This window comes from Pyxicephalus adspersus, chromosome 12, assembly GCF_032062135.1.
Source record: "Pyxicephalus adspersus chromosome 12, UCB_Pads_2.0, whole genome shotgun sequence".
Lineage (NCBI taxonomy): Eukaryota > Metazoa > Chordata > Amphibia > Anura > Pyxicephalidae > Pyxicephalus > Pyxicephalus adspersus.
Window position 1 is genome coordinate 35,412,840 of NC_092869.1, and position 22,658 is coordinate 35,435,497.

The 22,658-nt window shown below is 37.5% G+C and overlaps 1 protein-coding gene across 1 annotated transcript in view; it reads left to right on the forward strand.

Annotated features, from left to right (window-relative positions):
* The window catches only part of MDGA2 (MAM domain containing glycosylphosphatidylinositol anchor 2), a gene marked incomplete at its 5' end in the record, with an annotated part of 377,702 nt that overhangs the window by 319,072 nt on the left and 35,972 nt on the right, over positions 1-22,658 (forward strand). Inside the window, 2 exons of the mRNA XM_072428049.1 lie at positions 13,676-13,945; positions 20,842-20,990. Coding sequence (XP_072284150.1) covers positions 13,676-13,945; positions 20,842-20,990 — 419 coding nt within the window. The remainder of the gene's footprint in view (positions 1-13,675; positions 13,946-20,841; positions 20,991-22,658) is intronic.

Sequence of the window (22,658 nt, forward strand, 5' to 3'; positions counted from 1 at the left end):
CTGTGTTTGATGGTTCACAGATTTGGCAGCTCATCAATGATGAACATTTTATTAGGACAATGTCAGAAGTTGAAAAGTATGCTTGGTTATCATTCAAAGCCATTGTCGAGGACTTTCTTGGAAACACACCTGCAAATAATTACACAGAAATTGTCCAGAAACTCTTGGAGAGCTACAAAATGCTTGGTTGCAATATGACCATCAAGGTGCCTAAAACTAAACACTCCAAAACATTCCAGGAAAAGCTATATTAGCTAAATTAGCTTAATTTTCAGAAGTTTTACTGTAAAAAAAATGTCATAGAGTAACAATAAATCCTTTGCATGAACAAAATAAAATTAAATAAACAGGACATTAAAGTTATTATTTCAATATTTTTACATTGTATGTAAAATTTTGTATGTTTTTTAACAAGAATAGATGGTACCTTGTATAGTAAAAACTGGATGTGATAGCAAAAAACTGGGATCATTTCTAGATTCATCACCCAAAAATTAGTAAAAAACAAGTGTAAGATCTAACTCAACAAAAAATGCGTTCTCCAGTGTAAAAAAAAATATTGCAGCTGAGATTTTGTAAGCATGGAACATGGAGCATATACGGACGTAGAGTACAAACATTACATCTTCAGCAATTCAAATCATAATTTATTTATTATTCTTCAAATATATATATATGGGCTGCCAATGCGCAGCAAAAGAAAAAACAAAAAACATCTGCACCTTGGCATGTGGTGTGGTGTACCTTAGAGTGAGTTTGAAGACAGGTCTAAGGGAGGCCCAAAAATTAAACTTTTCCTTCAAATAACATTATAACAACTCCCCCTGGTAAACATATAGTCCCCCCAGTTGAGAAAGTTGCTCTGCCAGTTTACAAACATACGGCTTTAAATAAATGTGGCCAAATTAGGAACCCAGTACTCCTAGCACTCGCTTTGCCATCACATCTTTCTAGCACCCATTATTATTATTATTATTATTACACCTATGATTCTGAACATCTTTATCCCCCTGTCATCGTGACACTACAACCCAGTACCCCAGACAGTGCAACTGTTTTTGACAGCACATTAATCCAGGTGCTCCCTGCAGAGCTCAGTCAGTCCTTTGGCTTCTGGTAACACTGACAATGGTGATTGTAAAACCGATAAACTCCTGCAAAAATGTAACACAGCCTGAACATAGCCTTATAATGCTAATCTGCTCCTAAATTTCATAATAATAATGATCTAAACCCATAATTCTAATAACATGCCCCAATAGGTATAAAATAATTTTTCCCATATTTCGATATAATGTTATTCAGTCCCATGTGTATTCATTATAATAATAATAAAATGTCCTCATACTTTTTTTATATTAATCCACCATATTCTTTCTGTATGCATGCATTTACAAAGCTGTTTTTTAATATAGGAAAGCTGTGATACAGTAGATGGTTTGTCCTTATTTGAATCATTTTGCTTTTTTTTTCAATATTGAGATTACATAATTGTGTAATACAGTATAGGGTATAGAAATAGTTAGACCTTTTTTAAAATTACCTCTTGCAATTAGAAACTACCTTTATCCTGAATCCAGGATTTCTGAAACCCTAAGGTTCCTTCTGAGGTTGCTAGGGGTTACTTTTTGCCTCCCAGGTGAGTTTAATTGACACCAATGATCTTTTTGGCTATCTGTAAGGGTAACATTCTTCCTATTGGCCAGCAATGTACGATGCATTGTTCCTGATGACACCAACCCAATTTACTGTGAGCTGTGGATATAATATTGCTGGTTCTCGAGAAAGGCAAGTCTAGTCTGACGTTGGTATGGCTGTACTTTGGCCATATACCTTCTTAAAAAAAAAGAAATCATGACATTATGCTCTGTGCGCCAAACTAAATGAATGAAATAAGAGTGCTAAAAGCCCAGTCATGTGACCTGTCAAACCTGACCAATTTATATGAATAAGATGGGCCACAAGTTTGCATAGTGCAGTGATGTATGAAGGAGACCATATGGCAATGGTGATACTGACCATAAAAAACTATTAGTGCTCAAGTTAGGCCAAGATCATTCCTGAATATGTGTCAAAAAACAACATGAGAGAGTCACCCAGACTTTCTAAGCCTGCAAATCAACAATGCACCAATATGAAATCTAGTTTATCATTCTGATAAAGCAGCAGTCTTATCCACTTATACACTGCAGAGCCTGTACTTAAAATTCACCCCATGATCAAGCCCACAACTGTAGACACTGTCACATAACTCTTTCCTTTTTTGTCAATATCAACTGATATTTAAATGATTAAGTAAAGTCAAGTCATATCGCTGTGCCATTAATCAAGCGTGTATAAGTTTCACAAATTATCAGGAACAATTCGTTGGAGCTATTTATATGCCACAGTTCCATTATCAGTGAGCATAGCTTGCATTTTAATAATCATGTCATATCATCAGCACTGACATAATTTTCATATCTCTGTGCCTTAAAATTAACTTATTAGGAAGTGGGACAGCTCGGGATCATTTGCAAAGCATACTAATCTTGGTAGGACTGGGACAGTTAATATGTGGGCAAATGGGATTTATTATGCAGGAAAATTGTACAATGCATGGGATTAAAAAAAGAAACCTAAAGAACACTGGCCAGCCTAATGAAAAACTATAAGCCATTCTGCTAAAGGTAACTCTACTACTAAAATAAAAATGAATGATAAAGCTCCCTCCAAAGAAAACATATTGTGCTTCTACGACCAATGTCCTTCACAAAAGGTAAACCTGTGGCAGAAGATTTACCAATCATGGGAGTGTCTTTTTCTTTGTCTCCTTGCAGTGAACTAGGGCAGTGTTTTTAAGTGATGGCCAATGGGAAATCAGGTTCCTCTAGAGCAGAGGTCAGCAAACTGTTTTGGCCCCTAGGCCATTTCAGGGGTAGGCAGGAAGGAGCACACTAGGTCAGACTCTTCTCTCGAGTCCCACCCTATTAGCTTCGCCCCCCCACCAGGAACGCCCCCTGAAGGGAAATTCTTCTCCTCTGCAATGCATACAGAGGAGAGGGAATGTTCCCTATTTACCCCGGCGGTGGAAGTGTTAACGCCTGCTGTGGTAAATAGAGAAGGGAGCCGCCACATGCAGCTCTGGTAGTTTGTTCCCGCTCCGCTGCGGGTTGCCGGCTGGCATCAGGCCGGATCGGCCAGGGGGCGTCAGGCCGGAACAAACTACCGGCTAGGCCGTATCTGGCCTAAAAGCCAGAGTTTGCCGATCCCTGCTCTAGAGGTTGCTAGGGGCTCCCTGAGCAATTGGACTTCTCTGGTGAATTACCATGGACACCAATGATCTTTTTGACTATCCGTAATAGTGACATTTTTCCCATTGGCCATCACACTAATTTACTGTGAGCTACGAATTATAGTAATTATAGCAGGGCTTTCCTGGGACCTAAAAATTATTTTAGGGTTCCCCATATCAAAAAGATAAAGAAAAGCTGATCTGTTCCTTCCACTGACCTCAATGTCATTACTATATATTGATGTAGAAATCATCAGGAGAAACCACGGCAAGTGGCAAGATACCATGAAAAAAGACTCTCTCTCCCTCAGCTATTAGTTGTAAATACTTATTCAGTGTGGGCCAATAACAAAATTTGTATTGCTAAGAGTGATGGACCATAATACTTTCTCTATTCCTGGCCTGCTCCTGTTAAATCGTTTGCCTGTAAACACTTACATTATTAAGAAAACACAGTTTCTCTTTTAGATTCAGCTTTCTTTTATGACAGGCTTCATGAATTACAGAAGATAGGAAGAATATGGACTTAATGCCATCCAAAATGTTTTATTTAAAAACAAAAAGGGGGTTAGAGACTCTGCTATGTTTTTTTTTTGCTGTTTTTGCCACTATTATGGAAATTTTCCTTCCAGAACACCTTCATATTGTGTCTACATGTATACTTGATTAGTGTTAGTCGAATAGCTCACTATTCGGTTCAACCGCTATTCGGTCGAATAATGCATAATTATTCAGGTGATCGAACGTCGAATTCGAACTCCATTAAAGTCAATGGGGGAAAAATTTGGGTTGTTTTTCTGGACTGTGTAGAGCTTCTACAGCCTATAAATACATTTAAAAGACATGTCAAGACTCCCCCAGCTCTGCACAACACTGTACAAGTAAAAAAAAATTAGGTCTTTTTTCTGCTGCTGGCAAGGCAATTTTATGGGGCAGTCAAGGGAACATTCCGGATTTTATATGGTCTCCGAGTAGAGGCAGAGAGGGGCACGAGGGGGTTCCTCTGGTCCAAAAATTAGCCACCAGGTTTCACCCCTCTGTTACAAGCCATACACAGGCTTCAGAGTACACGCAGAGGTCTCTGAGGGGTGTCTTTGAGTCAAAAAAATTAGCCAGCTACACAGCTCTGGTATAAGTTACAAGAGACAGGTGGCTGCAGCAGGAGGAGTAGGCAGTGGGCACTGAGACAGAGCGGGGACCGCATTGGTAACTGGCATCTACAGCTGGGTGTAGTGCATCATCAATGCCACCTAGATGGCTGTAATGCCATATTTATGAATGGAGTACTGACAGGTGGCAACAGCAGGAGGAGGAGGTGGTGGGCCCTGAGATGGATCGTGGACAGCATTGGTACCTGGCATCCAGAGCTGGGTACTGGGCAGGCGGCATCAGTTACAGCATGAGGAGGAGGCGGTGGGCCCTGAGAAGGAGCAAGAACGGCATTAGAGGTTGAGGCCATTACCTATATGGACAGTGTCGAAGCTGTAGCTATTGGAGACATGAATGGATGAACGAGATTCCAATCTGTCCCTACCTACTATGTAGCGAAACCACATGAAACGGAACGGGCTTGGCGGAAACAGCGAGGAAAGAAGACCCTGTTGAGCTTGAGTCTAGTCTGGCATCTAGAGCTGGGTACTGGGCAGGCGACAGCAGGTAACAATATGAGGAGGCGGCAGCAGGCCCTGAGACGGAGTGTGAACAGCATTGTTAACTGCCATCTAGAGCTGGGTACTGGGCAGGCGGTGGCAGCAGTAACAGCTTGAGGCCATCATCCTTAATTGACAGTGTAGAAGGATGAATGAGATTCCCACTGTCCCTACAGTGGCGGTGGGCCCTGAGATGTAGTGTGGATGGCTGTGTTACTCCTCCTGCTCTTACTGCTGCCGCCTGCCCACTGCTCAGTACCCAGCTCCAGATGCCAGACTAGACTCAAGCTCAACAGGGTCCTTTTTCCTCGTTGATTCCGCCAAGCCTGTTCCCTTTCATGTGGCCTTTCAAGTGCCTTGCGAAAGCAGGAGGACATGGCTAACTCCCAAGAGACTTCAGCCAGGCAAGGTCGTGTGTGACAACTGGGACAATCTCCTGGCAGCCCTGCGTTGTGAAAAACACACACATGTACCTTTACTGGCTCAAGTCATGAACCTGATAGTACAGCGCTTCCTTAGGAATTACCCAGACCTCCAGCCACTGTTGCTGAAAGCCAGAAAGTTGTCAGCGCATTTCCGAAGGTTGTACACAGCCAGTGCCAGATTGGTGGATTTACAGCGAAATCTCAACAAGAGTGTGGGTCCAGAATTACCTCAGCTGTGGGGAGTTTGAGCCACATGACAGCCTTCATGCAGGAGTGCAAAGCCAAAGATCTGCGCACACAACACATAAAAACAAAGACTGACGACTAGTGGATTGCTACATTACTGGATCCACGTTACAAGCCTGAGATACAACAACTCATCTTGCCCCAGTACAGGGGACCTAAAATGCAGCACTACCAAGAATTGCTTGTAAGGGACTTGAGCTCAGCCTTTCCGTCTGCCAGCAGCAGCAGGAATCCCTATGGCAGTTCCACCAGCCATGGGAGCCAAACAACTGCCTTAGGTGGCATGGGTGGCAGCATAAGTAGAGGTTGTCTAAGCCAAACTATGCAGGCTTTTTTTCAGCGAAAGCAAGTGGCCAGTCGTGCAGCAATTGCCAATGACACTCAGCAGCGCTACTCAGTCATGGTGCAGGAATACCTGAGCTCTACATGGGACATCTGCAACCTGCAAAGCCAGGACCCAATGGGCTACTGGGTATCCAAGCTTGAGCAGTGGCCGGAACTGGCAGAACATGCCAATCAGATCCTTGCCTGCCCAGCCACAAGTGTGTTATCTGAAAAAGCGTTCAGTGCAGCTGGGGGCGTAGTGAATGACAAGCAGATTTGGTTCTCCGCGGAAAATATCGACCAAATCACTTTTATTAAAATGAATAAGGCTTGGATCGGCAATGACTTCAACACCCCCTCTGCAGAGTGTACTGATTAGTCGTCAACTGCTGCACAGCCTGCGGACACCTTGATGGGAAGAGCACGTTCACAGCCTTCGGCATCTCCTTCTACTCCTCCCCCTCGTGGCCCTCTACCTCTACTCTGTCTCTGAGGTCTATAACTTGCAATGGAGCTGTGTAACTGGCTAATTTTTTTAGCGCGAGCACCTCCCTCAGGGCCCTCTGTCTCTATCTACTTTGAGGCCTATATCACTTGTAACGGAGCTGTGTGATTCATAATTAAATATTTGTATTTTTAGTAGAGAAATACATAAAATTTTCTGTCCTTTTGAATAGATAGCAAGTGGTATCAAAAATAAATATCTGTATTTTTTTTTTTTTACAGAAATACAGAAGTTTTTCTGGCTTTTTTGATAGATAGCAAGTAGGATCAGGATGAAATATCAGTTTATTTTGATAGCAAGTGGTATCAGAATTAAATATCTGTATTTTTTTACATAAATACAGAAATGTTTCTGTTTATTTTGATAGATTGCAAGTGAAATGCAGATTGCAGAATGAAATATCTGTATTTGTTTTACCCTGCCTCTGGCTGCATGTATCTAACACACTATCTATCTATCTATCTATCTATGTATCTAACAGTGAAACACTCTACCTATCTGAGTACAGTAGATTTCAGGACTGCACCAATACAGTACAATCCAACAATCTATCTGACTAATAGTGTGAGTGTGACACAGTCTAAGTAAAGCACTTTTTTTTACTTTGACAAAGCAAGCCAAGCAGCACAGAAAGGTTGTGATGCTAGCAAATCTCTGTCAGGAGTGGTAAATGCAGGCACGCCCTGGCCTTATATAGGCCAATGACTGGCTGTGTGGCTTGCAGTGACAGACAGCCAATCGTCTGCCTGCCACAACAAAAATGGAGGGGAGCATCCCTGCTGTTATTGGAGGGCCCTAGGCATCATGGGGGAGGCCCCTAGGCATTGTGGGAGGGTATGGCCATATTCAGGTCAAACATTATGACGACCCGAATTCGACAACAACACTACTTGATTACAATTATAGTTTGCAGTTTGACATAAAATAAAAAAACCTTTTGAAACAGTAAACAACATTTCAAGAGAAATAACCTTGTATCAAATATGAAGTATAGTGGTGAGTTTCTTTTCTGCTTTAGGGCAAGGACATCATGTATCACAAAGTAACTACAAATTCTGCATTGGGGTAAAGTGTGACTGGCCTACTTAAAGCCCTGATTTAAATCCTATTGAAACATAGTAAAAAGTTAACTGAATTGAAGTAAAAGCCAATAGGGAAGGACACTCTGGGCCTGATTCTGATCACCAAATGTTTGTGATGTTTGACTGTTTTCACTGGTCCAAATTGACTTAGACTGAAAGCCAAACACCTGGCTTAACCTTTAGTTGTATGTACTGTCTGCCTGTTCAATTATGTTAAAAAAATAATTTAAAATGTGTATTTGTGTATTTTACAAGGCTGAATTCTGTTTTGTAAACTGTGAAACTGTAACTAAACCCTTTTTTTTAGCAAAAAAAAAAAAAAAAAGATATTGGCTAATTTAATTGTTGTATTCTTTGTCTGCTTATAATACCGATGTTATCTTTGGGGGTTAAACGTCGCCAATCACATTTACTGTTCAGCTCTCGAAATGACAACTTGCACGGTCCTAATTTATCTTAATTGATTGCATCTGCCGAAATTATTAAGAGAAAGGCAGACTGAATGGCATCACTTAAAGGGCGAAGGAAGGGTGCCATGTTGCAGGCCATCTGAGACAAATGTAAAATTAGAATTTCATATGGCTTTGATATGAAATCTCTGAATTATTTTTGACAGTGAGTCGAAATGCAGGGAGTGCACAGTGTGAACTAAGCTAAAAATCTTAAATCTGGTAGGAGAAATGCCAGAGCTTGTATGTCCATCTGGATGGATATGAAGCTCCAAGATTTTCGACTTAGGTGTATTTATCCCTTTCAGTTGACTTCTATCTGTCTTTGTAATTTATTTACATTGTATTTCAATAGACCAATACAAGGAAACTGCATCTTTTTAGTACAGAATATAAAAATCATTAATTCTAGCATGCTCATACATTATATATATGTTCAAATCTTATTTTGAAGGTATCCCACCCACCTTCTATGTATATTATGATTTTGTTTATATTATTATCCAGTTATGGTGTGGTGAAAGCCTTAAAGTATATATATTTTTTTAAATTTAATTTTGGTTTGTACACCCTTCCCTGGTGTATCTTACTCTGCTTTGTCCTTTCAACCATTATCACTAGGACACAAACCAATGGCAGTTTTTGGATTTTAAGTTTTCACTGGAACAGAAATTTAGAGGGCATTCGTCCAATTAGAACACGTTTTCTAAGGGAACTGCTCTGGGAGTAATATGAATGACTGCTAGGGAGATTTAAGTGATCACCAAAAGTCACTTTATTTGGTACAGCACTGCTCCTTTACAATGTTTTTCCAAGCACCCTTCTAAAGACTGCTTATGAGCTTATGCTCTGACTTAGCCACCACTTTTGACTCTAATTAAACATAAAGTTGGAAAAATCAGACCTTCTAAACAGTCATGCTTGTTTCAGCTTGGTGATTCTCCTGGTAACTCAATAGATATCAGACGCAAAACACAAATAATAGACAATAATGGTTTGTGTACATGGTGGTAGTCAAGGGCCACACTGGACAATTTGATTTGGTAATGCAAAGTAAGTTTAGTTTCTCCTACACACATTGCAGGTGTTGTCATATTCAACTTTGCTAAAGTGCCATGGTTGCAAATAAGGCAACTTTAATGGGTACACTTAAAAAATAAATAAAAAAAAAACAGACAAGCGACATTTTAAAATATATTTAAGTATTTTTTTTAAAAAAAACCTCCAGCTACCAAAAAGGCTTGAGTAGCAGTCGGATGAATCAATTTTTAATGATGTGCCTATGAATAACTTTGACTTGTCTGCAAACCTAAGTTCTATTATTTCCACAGCTATGGAACATGACTAGATGGGTGTATTGATGCATAGATTATGTCATTATAAATAGAATTCTGGGAATCGTGTTTACATGGTGTACGCAATTAATAATTTAGCATTTTTAAATGTTTAGGAATTTTTAAAAAGTAGGTTAAAAGCTCTATTGATGTCTGACACTGTAACACTGAACACAGCATATTGTGTGCCTGCTAGCGGTCGGCACTGTGGTGTAGATGTATCCCCAGTCTTGGATGTCTTGGTGTGCAAAATGTGCTTACAGGGAAAGCCTACCTTGCTGGTTTCAAGCACAGAAAGACATCAAAACGTTAATGTATATATATTTTTTTGATAAAGGTACCCACACTTGTTTTAGAGTGGAGGCATGTTCTAGCAATGTTACTTTAAAGTACTCTTGTCAATTTGTGGAAAGCAGCATCCTGTAAAAGAGAGGCAGAGGGGAAAACATAGGGGGTCATGCTAAGCTCTTGTTCCCTCATTATAAATTTACTTACAGAAATGATAGAGTTCAACATTTTAAACAAATAGTTAAATAGTTTAATACTACTTATGCTGGGGGGGAGGTTGTATCTAAATACAAAGTCAATATCTGACCTTGTGCAGCAAACTGGTGCACACCATGCTGTTTGATGCAAAATTAAATCTTACCTTCACCAAGCACCTTTCTTCACTGATTTGAAATGAATTACAATGTTGATTTAGGTGGCAGTAAAACTCACATTTTTTCCTTTGTGTTTGGCAAGGTTTCATTTAACAGAGACATAATGGCAAGTTTAGCCATTTACTTCTTGAACTTATGTGGACATTTAAAGTACCCAAAAATAAGAGATACCTGGCTGGTGCAATGTGAATAGCATTAACTTGTTTCAGCCAGAATTTGCAGCTGAAAGTGTCAAATTTCCAAAGTAAAAGAAGCAGCCGTTGCTATTTACCTATTTAACTTTACCTAGAAATTTAGGGCATGATGGGACTTATCCTTCCACACAAGGCCCATCTCTGTTATAATGCTTTATTTGTACATGTGTGTTAACCCAAAATACTTATCAGAATTTCAAGATACCTTCTGATACTTTTTTATTCATGTTAATAAGGGTAATTTTATATGCAGCAATTATTTTTAACATTCAGATGCTCCTCTTTTAATATTCAACAATTTAAATGATGTCCTTTTCATGAACCTAAATTCCAGCAGTGCTTAAGGATAGAACATTTCCTTAGTTAGGAGTCTAACATGATCTAGCAATTCATAAATCATATACCCCAATCTCTTTCTAGAGTATCCATCTTTGTGCATGTGTCTAAATGAGTAAGTGCAGAAAGATCAGAACAATCAAATAGGGCACGATGCTCATGTGCTGTCAGTTCTATTAATAAACAAAAGGACTGCGTAGTAAGGATTGAATTTTATGGGGAGGAGTAGAGCGCTCTATATCATTAATTGTCTAATTACATTCATTTCTGTCCTAAGCTTTCAAGGTAATAAAAGTCCAAGGTATATTAAAAGGATTAAGTGCCATTTTCAATGCCATTTAATGACATGCCCTGTTTACACCTGGGCCCCAATAGTTTGCTATAATCCAGTCCTTATGGACCTATAGTCCCGTTTATAAGCTATTGCTCTCAGATTTTTTTAATAGTAAAGCTAACTTAGTTAAGTTTACTATACATTCCCTTGACAGCCCATCACAGGTCTGCAACCCAATTTAAGTCCCAACCAATAGTTTAAAAGACAATTCACTAGAGAATTTTATCTTTTTCCTAAGGATGCTTCAATAAATCTCATTTAGTTCCACTTGAGAATACTATATAAAAGTATTACCCATAATGCGCCTAATCACAGCATAATATATGACAAATTGTTACACTTGTATCTGTAAAAGCCATATGATCTCATCGTTTAATTGTAATTTAGCATTCTGATCTTCTAGCGACCATTATTTTCTGTATGTGAATATATTTATAACCCCAGAGAGGTAATTCATTTTTCACTAGGCTTTTAATAAGTTGGTTGATGACTAAAATGAACTATACATTTTTTTAACACCACAACAAAAGCTTTTCAGTGTTTTCCATACCAAGTCACTGCAGTGAAGCTAGAATCAGATTTTCTTAAATACCAGTAATTGTTTTACTCTGGTACCATAAAAGAAGGTAATATGGCAATATTAACATACTGTACAAATCCCTTCTTTTAGAAAAAAAATCAGCTAAATCACAATTATTGCAGTAATCAGCAGTCAGTAACACAGAGCACATAAAACCATAACTGGTCACTATTATTCTGCATGGCGAAGAACACAATTTTAGGGCATACCAAGTATTAAGTGCTGTTAGCTGTTCTTTGTTCATGAAATAAAAGCAACTTATTTTTGCTATTAGGCCTTTAGCAAGCTGATTTTTAGATGTGTGAAGCTGTTTGACCTGGTATTTACTTGACCTGGTTTGCTTTTTCAGATGTAATATCGAGCTTTAGTTAATTACCTTTGCTGGAGTGGTTCTTCAAGCTTTATAACAATTTTGTAGCACTAGATCTATTTCTCGTTACCTGTTCAGGGAAATCCAACAACTGTATACTGTACTGTGCAATACTGAATTTTATTCTGTCAGCTCCACACATTTCTTTTATTGTATTACATATACAAAAAAATAGTCAAACACGATAGCCTCAGATATTGATTTAATTATTCATAGAGGCTTTGTTTATCTTAAATCTATAGATATAGAAGGATATGTTACTCCAGGGGAGTATACCTGCCTTTAGTTTTCTTTTCTGAATTAGCAGTATTAGATTAGGACTAAACATCATGGACTTTTTATAACCTTGTTACATTACTAGTTTTTTTAACTTTTATTTTCTTTTAAGTAATGACCATCATGTTTCCCCTGGCTAGCTGAACATCTCTCCTGTGCAATATTTTGCCAAGAACAGATAATATGGCTGTAAAATGAATTGGATATTATACATCCCTATCATCGAAGGGTTCTTTACAAACATTCCGCTCATTTCATGGACCTTTTTATGTCCGAAATTTTGCTTTTCCTGATGCTCTAATTCTCTGCCTTCCATTTCTCAGCTGTCATTGTATACGGCACACAAAGCATTGCAGTGCCAAATTTCATTGTGCTTTTTTTTTTTATCTGGGGTCCGTCCAACCTCTGTGAATGGAAAAGCCAGCCCATAATGCGTTATTGCCAATACCAAGACCGCAGAAACTTGTAGACTTTATGCCTCTTCAGACGCATTAACCTGAGCTTGAACTTCACAGCTTACTTTCTTTTTTTTTTGGCCTGGAAAAGAAGATAAAGAAAGTTGTTTTCGAATAGTCTGGATGGCCTCTCCTGTCTTCCTAGAGGAGAGTACAATGCCAGGCAGAGATTAATGACCTGCAAAGTGTAAGCTTTTTAAATTAATGTTACTTATTACAACCATAGCTTCCAGACAATAGAAAAGTCATCAGCTGGTACACTACCACCCACTAATTGATTTGAGAAGTTCCATTTAGAAGTATAAGCACTTCTTGGTGTTCTCTTGAAAGTATTTGAGCAGATCTGTGACAAGTGTGGCGAGGAGTTAAGCCTCAGAGCTTCTCTTCGCTGTTACAAGGGAATTGCATTGTATTGTCTGGGAATCAATCAAGGTGGTGTATAAGGAATGTTAGAAAACCTCCCTCCAGACATAAAACAAATAAAACAGTATGCACATACATATCCAGAACAGCCATAAATGAAAGTAAGAAACCAAATGGAACAAAAGATGCTCAAATATTTATTTTTAATATTTGTGATAAATAAGTGAAAGGAAAACTGAAATAGTACATTCGTTTTATGAAAGACAGTGTTAGCTGTAGTTGTACTCTAATGCCAATGGATCAGCATAAATGCCAAATAACAAGCATTTTAAAAAGGTAGGGAGCAGCAACTCCACTATATTTCTCTCTTTGCAGTTTTAAAGGTGTGTCATATGCTTTACCATTCTAAAGATTGTTTGACAAAGCTGCATACTCCAATTGTTCACTATTATTGCAAGTTGGGTTACTTCTTTTAAAAATTTATACAGGCTTACTTACCCTAGTCTAGAAAACATCAATGTAACCTGAAGTGTCAATGCAAGATTAAACTCTCTCACCAGAACAAGAATAGAGGGAAATTATTATAATTTTTTTGTAACCGCTAAAAGGGGATGGACCTCACTTTGGGAATGCATCATATTGTGTCTACATTCCTGTAGCTTATTGGTCAGCATAAAACAAATGACGTTCCTGCAGAGTGTTATATTTGCCCAGTCTTATAATCTTTAGGAGGGGCATTTGTTCTATGCTGACCAATTAGCTCTTGTTTAAAATAATTCTTTTTCTTTAAAAACAGATTTCCTATTTTTTTTTTCAGACCCACCTGCTGTGGAGCCCACTTTTCAGGAGATAAGAAAAGGACTTGGGGCCAGCGTTAGTATGAACTGCCGAGTCTTGCGAGCATATCCAAACAAAGTTCTCATGTATGAATGGAGACTGGGGAACAAGCTGCTAGAGAAGGGGCAGTTTGACTCTCAAGATTACACAGAGCTGACTATCGCTATTCATGCCAAGGAGCATTATGGAACATACAACTGTAGTATAATTAATGAAGCTGGATCAGGACGATGCAGTTTCCTTGTAACAGGTAGGATTTTACAAATAATAAATTCATTTTTTTCTGACCAGCATTTCTGGATTAATTTTTGTTTTCATTAGGTTATGTGAGTCATAGATGGTGGTAAAGACACTGGGAATAGCTCACAGAAATGCACAATATGCGTATCAATTTCATAAAATAACCAAATGAGCCTTGTGAAATGGTATAGGAATAGAATAGAAAATATTGTTAGGCGTGTTTGAAGTGCTAAACATTTTCAAAGGGCAAGAGAAAGGGGATTCAAAACAAGAGGCACATTAGAGATCTTGATGGTGATAGTGTGAAGAGGCAACTTAAATGGAGAAGGGGTAATTTGCAGAAAATGAGATGTGCTTGAGCAAACAACTGGAAATCAGCATAGGGATATTAGGTGGAGTCAGAAGGATTTTAAAGTGAGCTCTGAGTTGTATGTATTTGGAAATCAATAGAACAAATCAATCCTTAAAGGTACCTTCAGGTCAAAAGGAGTTTGAGTGTAATAAAAAAACACAACTCAAGCTTAGCTTTTTTCCTATGCTGAACAGACCCTGGCATGCTACCAGCAATCTAATGTAAGCAAAGGTTACAAGCCCATGGTAACCTGGCTATCGAGTGTTTGTTATGATCCGCGAGAAGGCTAAAAGAAATAACTTCACAGTTAAAGCAGCTACAATGGTCAGGGATTGCTTATTAACTGTATTTAAAAGCATGTAAATGGTCTAATGTTCACCTTGGCACAGATGCACTTTACGAATGAGAAGAATGCACAGCAGAATTCTGACTCTTAATAATGATAGATATGACAAATACTCTATTGTGATTTTTGTTTGGAAATCAGCTTGAAAATAAAGCTTGCCATTATTACTCTATAAAGATGTAGGAGTTATGTTGGTGGCTAAAAAAATAATAAAAAATCAGACAGTGTTACTGAACTTGTAGAACTAAAAATTCTTTACGTCATCATTGTGCTTTGGTACTATATATGTGCACTTACTAAATTCAAAATTGTCAAGTAAAAGTTTAATCTGTATATGTATCAGTTTGACTGGAATTTTGAATTAAACAGACCCAAATCCGACTTTAGTATGACATTTTAAAGACGAAAAAGTCTTTAAAATGTCATACTAAAAATGTGATTTATAATCATTAACTTCCTTGCTCAGGACAAATGTTAAGATTCCAGTCTGTATACTTTTTTGAAAGGCACAATGACACAGAATTGTATGTTTTAGTATGTAAAAAGAAGTAGCTGTAATGATACAAGTAAAACATTGTGAAGAATAGACAGAAATATAATTTTTATTACAGGCAGTAAAAGCTAAACTACAACATCAGGAGAAAAAATACTACTGGAGACATTATCCTTCTCAGAAAATTGGATTTTTTTAGGGTCACTCTTAAATTATATCTAATATATAACATTATTTGGAGTCATTTGTTCCACTTGTAATTTGCGACCTAGCATGAAGGCAGAATATCTGGAGGGATGTTTAGCATGATAAGCAATAAATTGAGAGCAATTAGGAGATAAATTGATATTACATGTGGATAACGGCAGACATTGCTGAAATGTATTAGCTGTGTAAAGGAAATTAATGACAGGCTGCAGCCGCTGTGTTTGAAATGTTGGTGAACTTAGCAGAGTGCTCGCAGATTTGTGGTTTGGGAACGGGTACCTAATGGGTTTAGAAGAAATTAGATTGTTTGTTAGAGAATTAAAGTGCCTACAAGCCTTACACACAAATTATATTGCAGTGTAGTTTTATTTTTTTATTATTTTTAAAAAAAAGCAATGAAACTGAGCGGGAGAGAAAATTGGAGATGGAGAAAAGAAGAGATCTGGGAAGAAGGGGGATAAAGGCACAGACAAAAACACATAGTAGAGGAAGGAAGATGCAAGTGTAACTAGGGGAAGGGACGAATTGGGGGCAGTGGAAAGAAGGGAAATGTATGAATGTAGAAAAAAAGAAGAGGAACTTAACGGAGGTCATTAAATTCAGGATACAAATGTGCAACCTAGAGACAACCTACAAGATGAGTGTAGAGATGAAGGGCTCTTGGGAAAAAAGGGAACTATCTAGGACAGGAGGTCTCACTAAGAGGAGGGGAAATATGAATAAAAGCAACAGGGAAATGGAGAAGGGGGAGAGTTATAGAGATAGAGAGGAAAGGAAAGATTAGTACAGGAGAAATTCTTATATGCAGAAATGGTAAAAATAGAAGTAGATGCATGAGTAAAAAGGTTTTTGGGAGAAAAGGGTGAGGTAGGTTTTTACCTGAATGAGGTTATTCACTTGCACACTGCAAAGAATCCCCAACCATTTGCAAGTAAATCTAAAACAACAAAATGTTCCTTGTACAAAATTGGAAAATTCAGGGTAATAGGGGCCTATTTATGAATTTATCAACAAGATTGTCATTTTTTTCAGTGGACAGTTTACTAAAGCCATATTTATGATAAGCTGACCTTTTGGTAATATGGTACTAGTTTCTACCTTTTTGCCACTTTTAAAAAGTGGGGATAAGTGTGTAGACTTGGGACTTAGACTTAGCCGCCTAGTAAGAAGGGTAAATCGGAGAGGTATAGAGGAGGAGAGAGTGTGACAAAAGGGAAAGGGGAAATATTGTGCATAGAGAGAGGGAAGCAGAGGAGAATCTACTGCCTTCAGCATTACCACTCTGTTGCTGATCAAACTGCATTTGTTACTCTCCTTGTCAGGAATCACACCAGCGCTGTAGTGCTGCAGGCACTTATAATATGCTAAATAAGGACATGTTTTCTGCAGAAAGTCATTTTTTTCCTCTTTGATCTTGAGTTAAAGTCAGATTTTCGGAGTAACTGAAGGTTAAGCAAAGCTATAAATACATTCTCATTATGTGACGATACTTCAGAGACAAACGTTGTTGTAAGTATTTTTGTAAAGACATCAGGGAACGTTTATGAAAACTGCTGTACCGGTTACTTTGCAGAAAGTCAGATGCTGTCATTTTTTCTCCTGTTACACTCTACATAAAAAAACAAATGTGCCGTAGCACTGGTTAACAATGTAGAGCACTGGAAAAAAACTGTTATATTTCAATAACATTTCTAAAAGAATCTTTTTTTTTTTTTTTTTTAACTAAATTATGTAATAGTCATATAGCAGACACGGTTGAGCTGATTTTTCTTTCCTCCTATTTATTCATAAAACCTCATAAAACACTCAAAAACTCAGCAGAAGATGGTAGGCCTCAAGAAAATTCAGGGCCTCAAGATTTTTCTTTGGTCTTTAACCTAACATTTACCAAAAAATCACTACAGGTGAATGTTTCAGGGATATGTGTTTTAAATAGCAGTGACTGACTCATCACCAGTAAATGTTTATTGAATGTCCTATTTCCTACTTTATGAACGCATATATGTTTAAGAAGTTCCCACGGGGTGCTTGTGTTTGATTGGATGATGAAACTAAAACTTTAACTCTGACATTGTTCTTTTCAGTTTTGCATGAGTAAAGGCTTAAACCTTATACAGGGTTTTGAAAGCAACCAGTATCCCCATTAGGATTTAAAAAACAAAATTACTGTGTCCCCAAGGAGAGGATTATTCTTCTTGTATTGTTAAAAAAAACTGCAGTAATACAATCCTAAAGAGAAACTGAGTTTACAGAATTGTTTTGGGACTTTTTTGTGGTTTTGCATAGATACTCATTAGTATATTGCTTTTAAAACTATTTCATTTTTAATAGCAATGTACGAATGTGTATCTATGCAATACCACGAAAAGTCCCAAACAATTCTGTAAACTCTGTTTTTCTATTGGTGTAATAAACCGGGGAGTGGTTGGTTTCAATCCACTAATCACTGATTGTTTTGTTCTAATACTATGCAGTAATAAAATCCTAAATCTAAATCTTCCCCACTCTGCTAGGAAATGTGTTTTCATTTCTGCCTGTTGATGGTGTGGGTGGGGGTGAATTTCCTTTACTTTTTATTCTGTTCAATACCTATTAGGGAGATAGAAATGGGATAATGTTCTTTTATTTCTTTTTTTATCTTACACACCTCAAATAGACAGGAATTAGGAAGAATCCCAGACAAACCTTGACAGGGATCGTAACCATTTCACAATTTAACCAAGGCTAGCAAAAAGTTTTGGCTAGAGTTAGATTTTTAGTAGAAGATTTCCAGGATATTCATTAGAAGTCAAATACTAATCAAATATACCATTAAATACCACAACCTGTTTTTGTAAGAAAATCCTTATTGCCTTGATAATCCCCCCAACTTCCTTCGTTTCATGTTAGTTAATGGAAGAATATCTTGTGGAGGCCACTTGGCCTTGTTATTGCATACCCATAATTCTTTTTGCTTCAGAATAAAGGACCCTTGAGAAATGAATAGGCCTGACTCTAGCTTAGCTTGTTAATGGCAGCTTTCTCCCTATACAAATTTAGAGTGTAAATTTGGTAATAAGCATTATACCTAAGTGAACAGTTCTAGCTGTTTGTTCAGTAAATCACAACTTGTCTGTGCCCATGTAATACATTACAAAAGCTTTTAAGTCCAGGCTGTTCAGGTGATAAGTGGAAAATCCTGTTCAGTAGCATTTTCTCTTTGAATGTATTCAGCTTTTAGTAAGCCCAAATGCACAAGCTAGACTCTGTCTCTCTAATTTGAAATAATATTTCACATTAATTTAATGCTAGAAGAACTCTGTGCTTTTACCATAATAGTAGGATGCAATTTGATCAGTTTATAAGAAAAGCAATTCAGATGAATGTTAACAGGGAGGATATCAGAAAAAAGTGTAATTTGTACAATTTATACTTTCATGGACACACATTAGTTCATAGGTTGCAATGTACACATACTTATTCAGGGTTTATGGGCTGGAAAAATATTACAAACCTAAAATGTTGTTCTGCTTATCCTAGAAGGCTTTACTGGGAAACCGAGAAAGGCAGCCCCTTTTATTTTAGCATCATGAACTTGTAATCCTGGATCTGTCTACAGTTTACCTAAAGTCACCCCATCACCATACCTTTAACTTTAATTATTAATAGTGTTTCATTCATGCCCTCTCTAAGCCTAGCTACCCCTAGAGGCAAAGGTTTAATACCTTTCCTGTCCAGTCAAGGCTTGCATGCTTTAATTCATTCAGGGGCTGGCACTTCATAACCATGATTGGGTGATTAAATGGTAAAGTATGTATACTATACAACATTGTAACTGAATTAGGATGCATTGGTCTTGCAATTGCTGAAGAGGTGAATTCCGTGAATGCTATTGCTGAAGAGGTGAATTCTGTGAATGTAAATTATATATGTGTGCTTTCTGTGCAAACTGATTTTTGCAAAGATTTAATAAACTGTAGTTGTAAAAATATCTAGTAGGTGCCTTCAAAATCCAATAAGGTATTTCCTCTTGATGCCTCCAGGGGTATTGAGGGTGAGCTAGGGTTGAGAGGGTGTTGGTCAACTACCAGCTAGCCACTGCATGGTTATTTAGGCCTAGTGTAATAAAGACATAGAACAGAATAGAGGTTAAAGGTAGAAAGGTGAACTGCATTAGGAGTGATTCAGTGACATAATAATACTAATGTATTTATTTATTATACAGGTTGACATTCAAAAATCCAGCCATTGATAATCTGGTTCCTTCTGATTTCTGGCATGGATTTTGGAACGCATTTTTAAATTTACTCTGGAGGCGCCGTTTATTTTGATGGCGCTGTACTCCAGAATTAGTTTGGAAAAGTGGATTATTGGTTGCTTTAGTAAATTATAATGTAAAATAATACAGATTTTTAAACAAGAGAAAATCAAAAGAAAAAAGTGAATAGATTGGATTTGAAACCTGCAGTAAACTTGACAGAGAAATCAACTCAATGTATTATAATTGTTTTTTCTGTTTTTAAACTTTAAATCTAAAAAAAAAGTGTTAAAAGACATTACCAACCTACAAACAGTGCACAGTATCAGTAATTTTGCTTTGTTTGTGGCTTGTCACAATTTCAGACTGTTTTTTAACTCTATGCTGCCTTTTTAATTCAATAATAATTAAATATTTAAAAAAAATGTTTTGAAGGACCAGATACACAGGTCCATAGACAGAAAACCCCAACAGCATGTTCCTTGCCACTGCGTTGTCCCACAAGGCAGGTTTTTGTTGGCTCATTAAGGATCCTTGATTATTAATATATTAGCCTAATTTGTGCATATAAAATTACTTAAAATATATATTTTCTGTTGAGCCCAAATAGAATTTAAATGGATAGTGGGAACATAATCCCAAAGTCAAACAGAAGTTTCCTAATGACTATCACAGAGCATGGATTAGAATTATGGCACACAAACAGGAGAAGTTGTGAAGGTGGGCTACCTCCATCCTCCAAAAGTTTAAGTGTTTTGCCTACCCTCAAAAAATCAAGTAATAATTATAAAATGAGACAGAAGAAGCAGGAGTTTTCTTATGGCAAATATAGGTGTATTAAGTTGCGGCATAATATATATAGCACATATGTTTGTGTAGCCTATGTGTATACAAAATAGTATTGTTTATTCCCATTAACAACTTCATGGGAGGTGTAATCACTAGACAGAGTATCCCTAATTATAAGAATCACAGGTGAGGTAACGTCTTGTATCGCGATGCGTTTCGCCTGACGTATACCTCAGGAGATTTGCTGAGAGCGTTTAAAGTTGTAGTAGGTGTCTGAATATCCTAATAGGAATACATCACTGGTGAGAATGATTATAAATTCACATAGTTGTCTGATACAAAGTGTCAAGTGATGTGCAGAGTTTGGCCGACGGAGGCACTGCAGTATGGTGAATCAAGGGCCAAACGTTCATGCCTGGTATGCCTATTATCTTCCACTGTGTATTTGTATTAATGACTCTAGTAATAACTTTTCTTTGTAGGGAAGGCCTACCCTCCAGAATTTTACTATGACACTTACAATCCATTATGGCAGAGCAAAGCCAGTGTCTACTCATACAGTTTACAGTGGACACAGATGAATCCAGACGCTGTGGACCGAATAGTGGCTTACCGCTTGGGACTTAAACAGGTAATTACCTAATGCAATTACTATTTGTTACACACGTTTGCTTTGTTAATTTCACTAAACCACTATGCAACTTCAATAAAAAATTATTTACCCTTTCCTGGGCTGATCAAATATAAAAACCTGTGATTTTGAGAAGGTTGTAAGTAAGTAATTCAAAGAAATACAAAGAGGTAGAAGTATAAAGGAATATGGCCTGAAAAGTCTTGCGTGTTTTAATTAGTGTTTCTAATTAACATTAACATTAACATAACATAAATTAACATTCTCAACCAGGAGAATGTTATTTTAGTTTTGTTGAATGTATGGGTTTCTTATATGCAGATGTTATTATGTTAAATGGTAATTGCTTGGTATTAATGTTGCCATATCTACATGTCACATTTTTATTCTTAATGTCCTTGCATAGTATCTTTTCGTGTTTCGTGTTTGAGGTCCGCATTATCTTGTACAAGGTCACTGCTGGCATTGTCTTTTACTGGCCTGGATATAAAAACTCAGCTTCAGTCTGGACAGTGATTAAAATAAAAGTTATAGAAAAGAGCCACAAAGTCCCCAGAGAGTTATAAACTCTTACAACTTTCTTAATAAAATCATGAAACAGCTCAATGGATTTCATGTTTATACTCAAGCCTTCCTTCACAATTCATAATGGAAAGATAACTTTTTTTTTCTGATCCAAAGATTTAACCCCTTAGAAGATCCTCCCTTCATTTTTGTCACACTGACCACATTTTACCAGACAGAAAAAAGGGGGAACTATCTAACTGCAACATAGTAAAAAAATTTAAAATGCATTCAACAGAGTATGAGAAGGCTAAAATCTCCATAGAACAGAACAGTCGTCTTGCCTTGTATACTTGCACTTGCACTTATCCGTTTTGTCACTGGAAACAATCACAAAAAATTGAATGGGTGTATTAATGGAGCCCTAGATAGCAAAAAAAAAAAACTGACAATTTAAAGTTTAACCCCCCCCCCCCCATATTATCCTAAACTAGGATACATTTTTTGATGTTGACGCATACTTTAAAATTACTTTATTGAAATTAAGTTGTAGGAATGAGAAGGTAAAAAGGCCAGGTTTTTGGGGAAGTTGGAGTTTGGCCTAAAACGCCAAACTAGCTATATGCCTTAAGGTGCGTACACACTTCCAATTTTTATTGTTCCAATCGAACGACGAACAATCGATTGGGCAAAAAATCGTTCGTAAAAAAGTAACCAACGACGCCGACGAACGAGGAAACTCGTTGGAAACGAACGACCGGACCGGCGGTTCGGATTGGACGACGATCGTTGAACATCGTTCGTGTGTACGGTCGTTCGTTGATCGTCCATGATCTGAGCATGCGTAATGAACGAACGTTCGTTCACTTTCCTGTCGTGCACATAGTTCCTCTATCGCTCAAACGATCGTATCTATTGTGTGTACAATATCTACGAACGATCGTGTCGTTATCTCTATGTGCAGGATCGGTGCTATACGATCGTTCGTATATATCGTGCAGGATCGTTCGTCGTTCGTTTTCCAACGATAATAATTGGAAGTGTGTACGTAGCTTTACTTTAATTGTCACAGACATTAAACACCTGTGCTTAAGTCCTTATACCTACTGGTTAGCTAGGTGTTAAGAATTTTCCTTGATGCATAAACAGATCAGCATCGCAAAT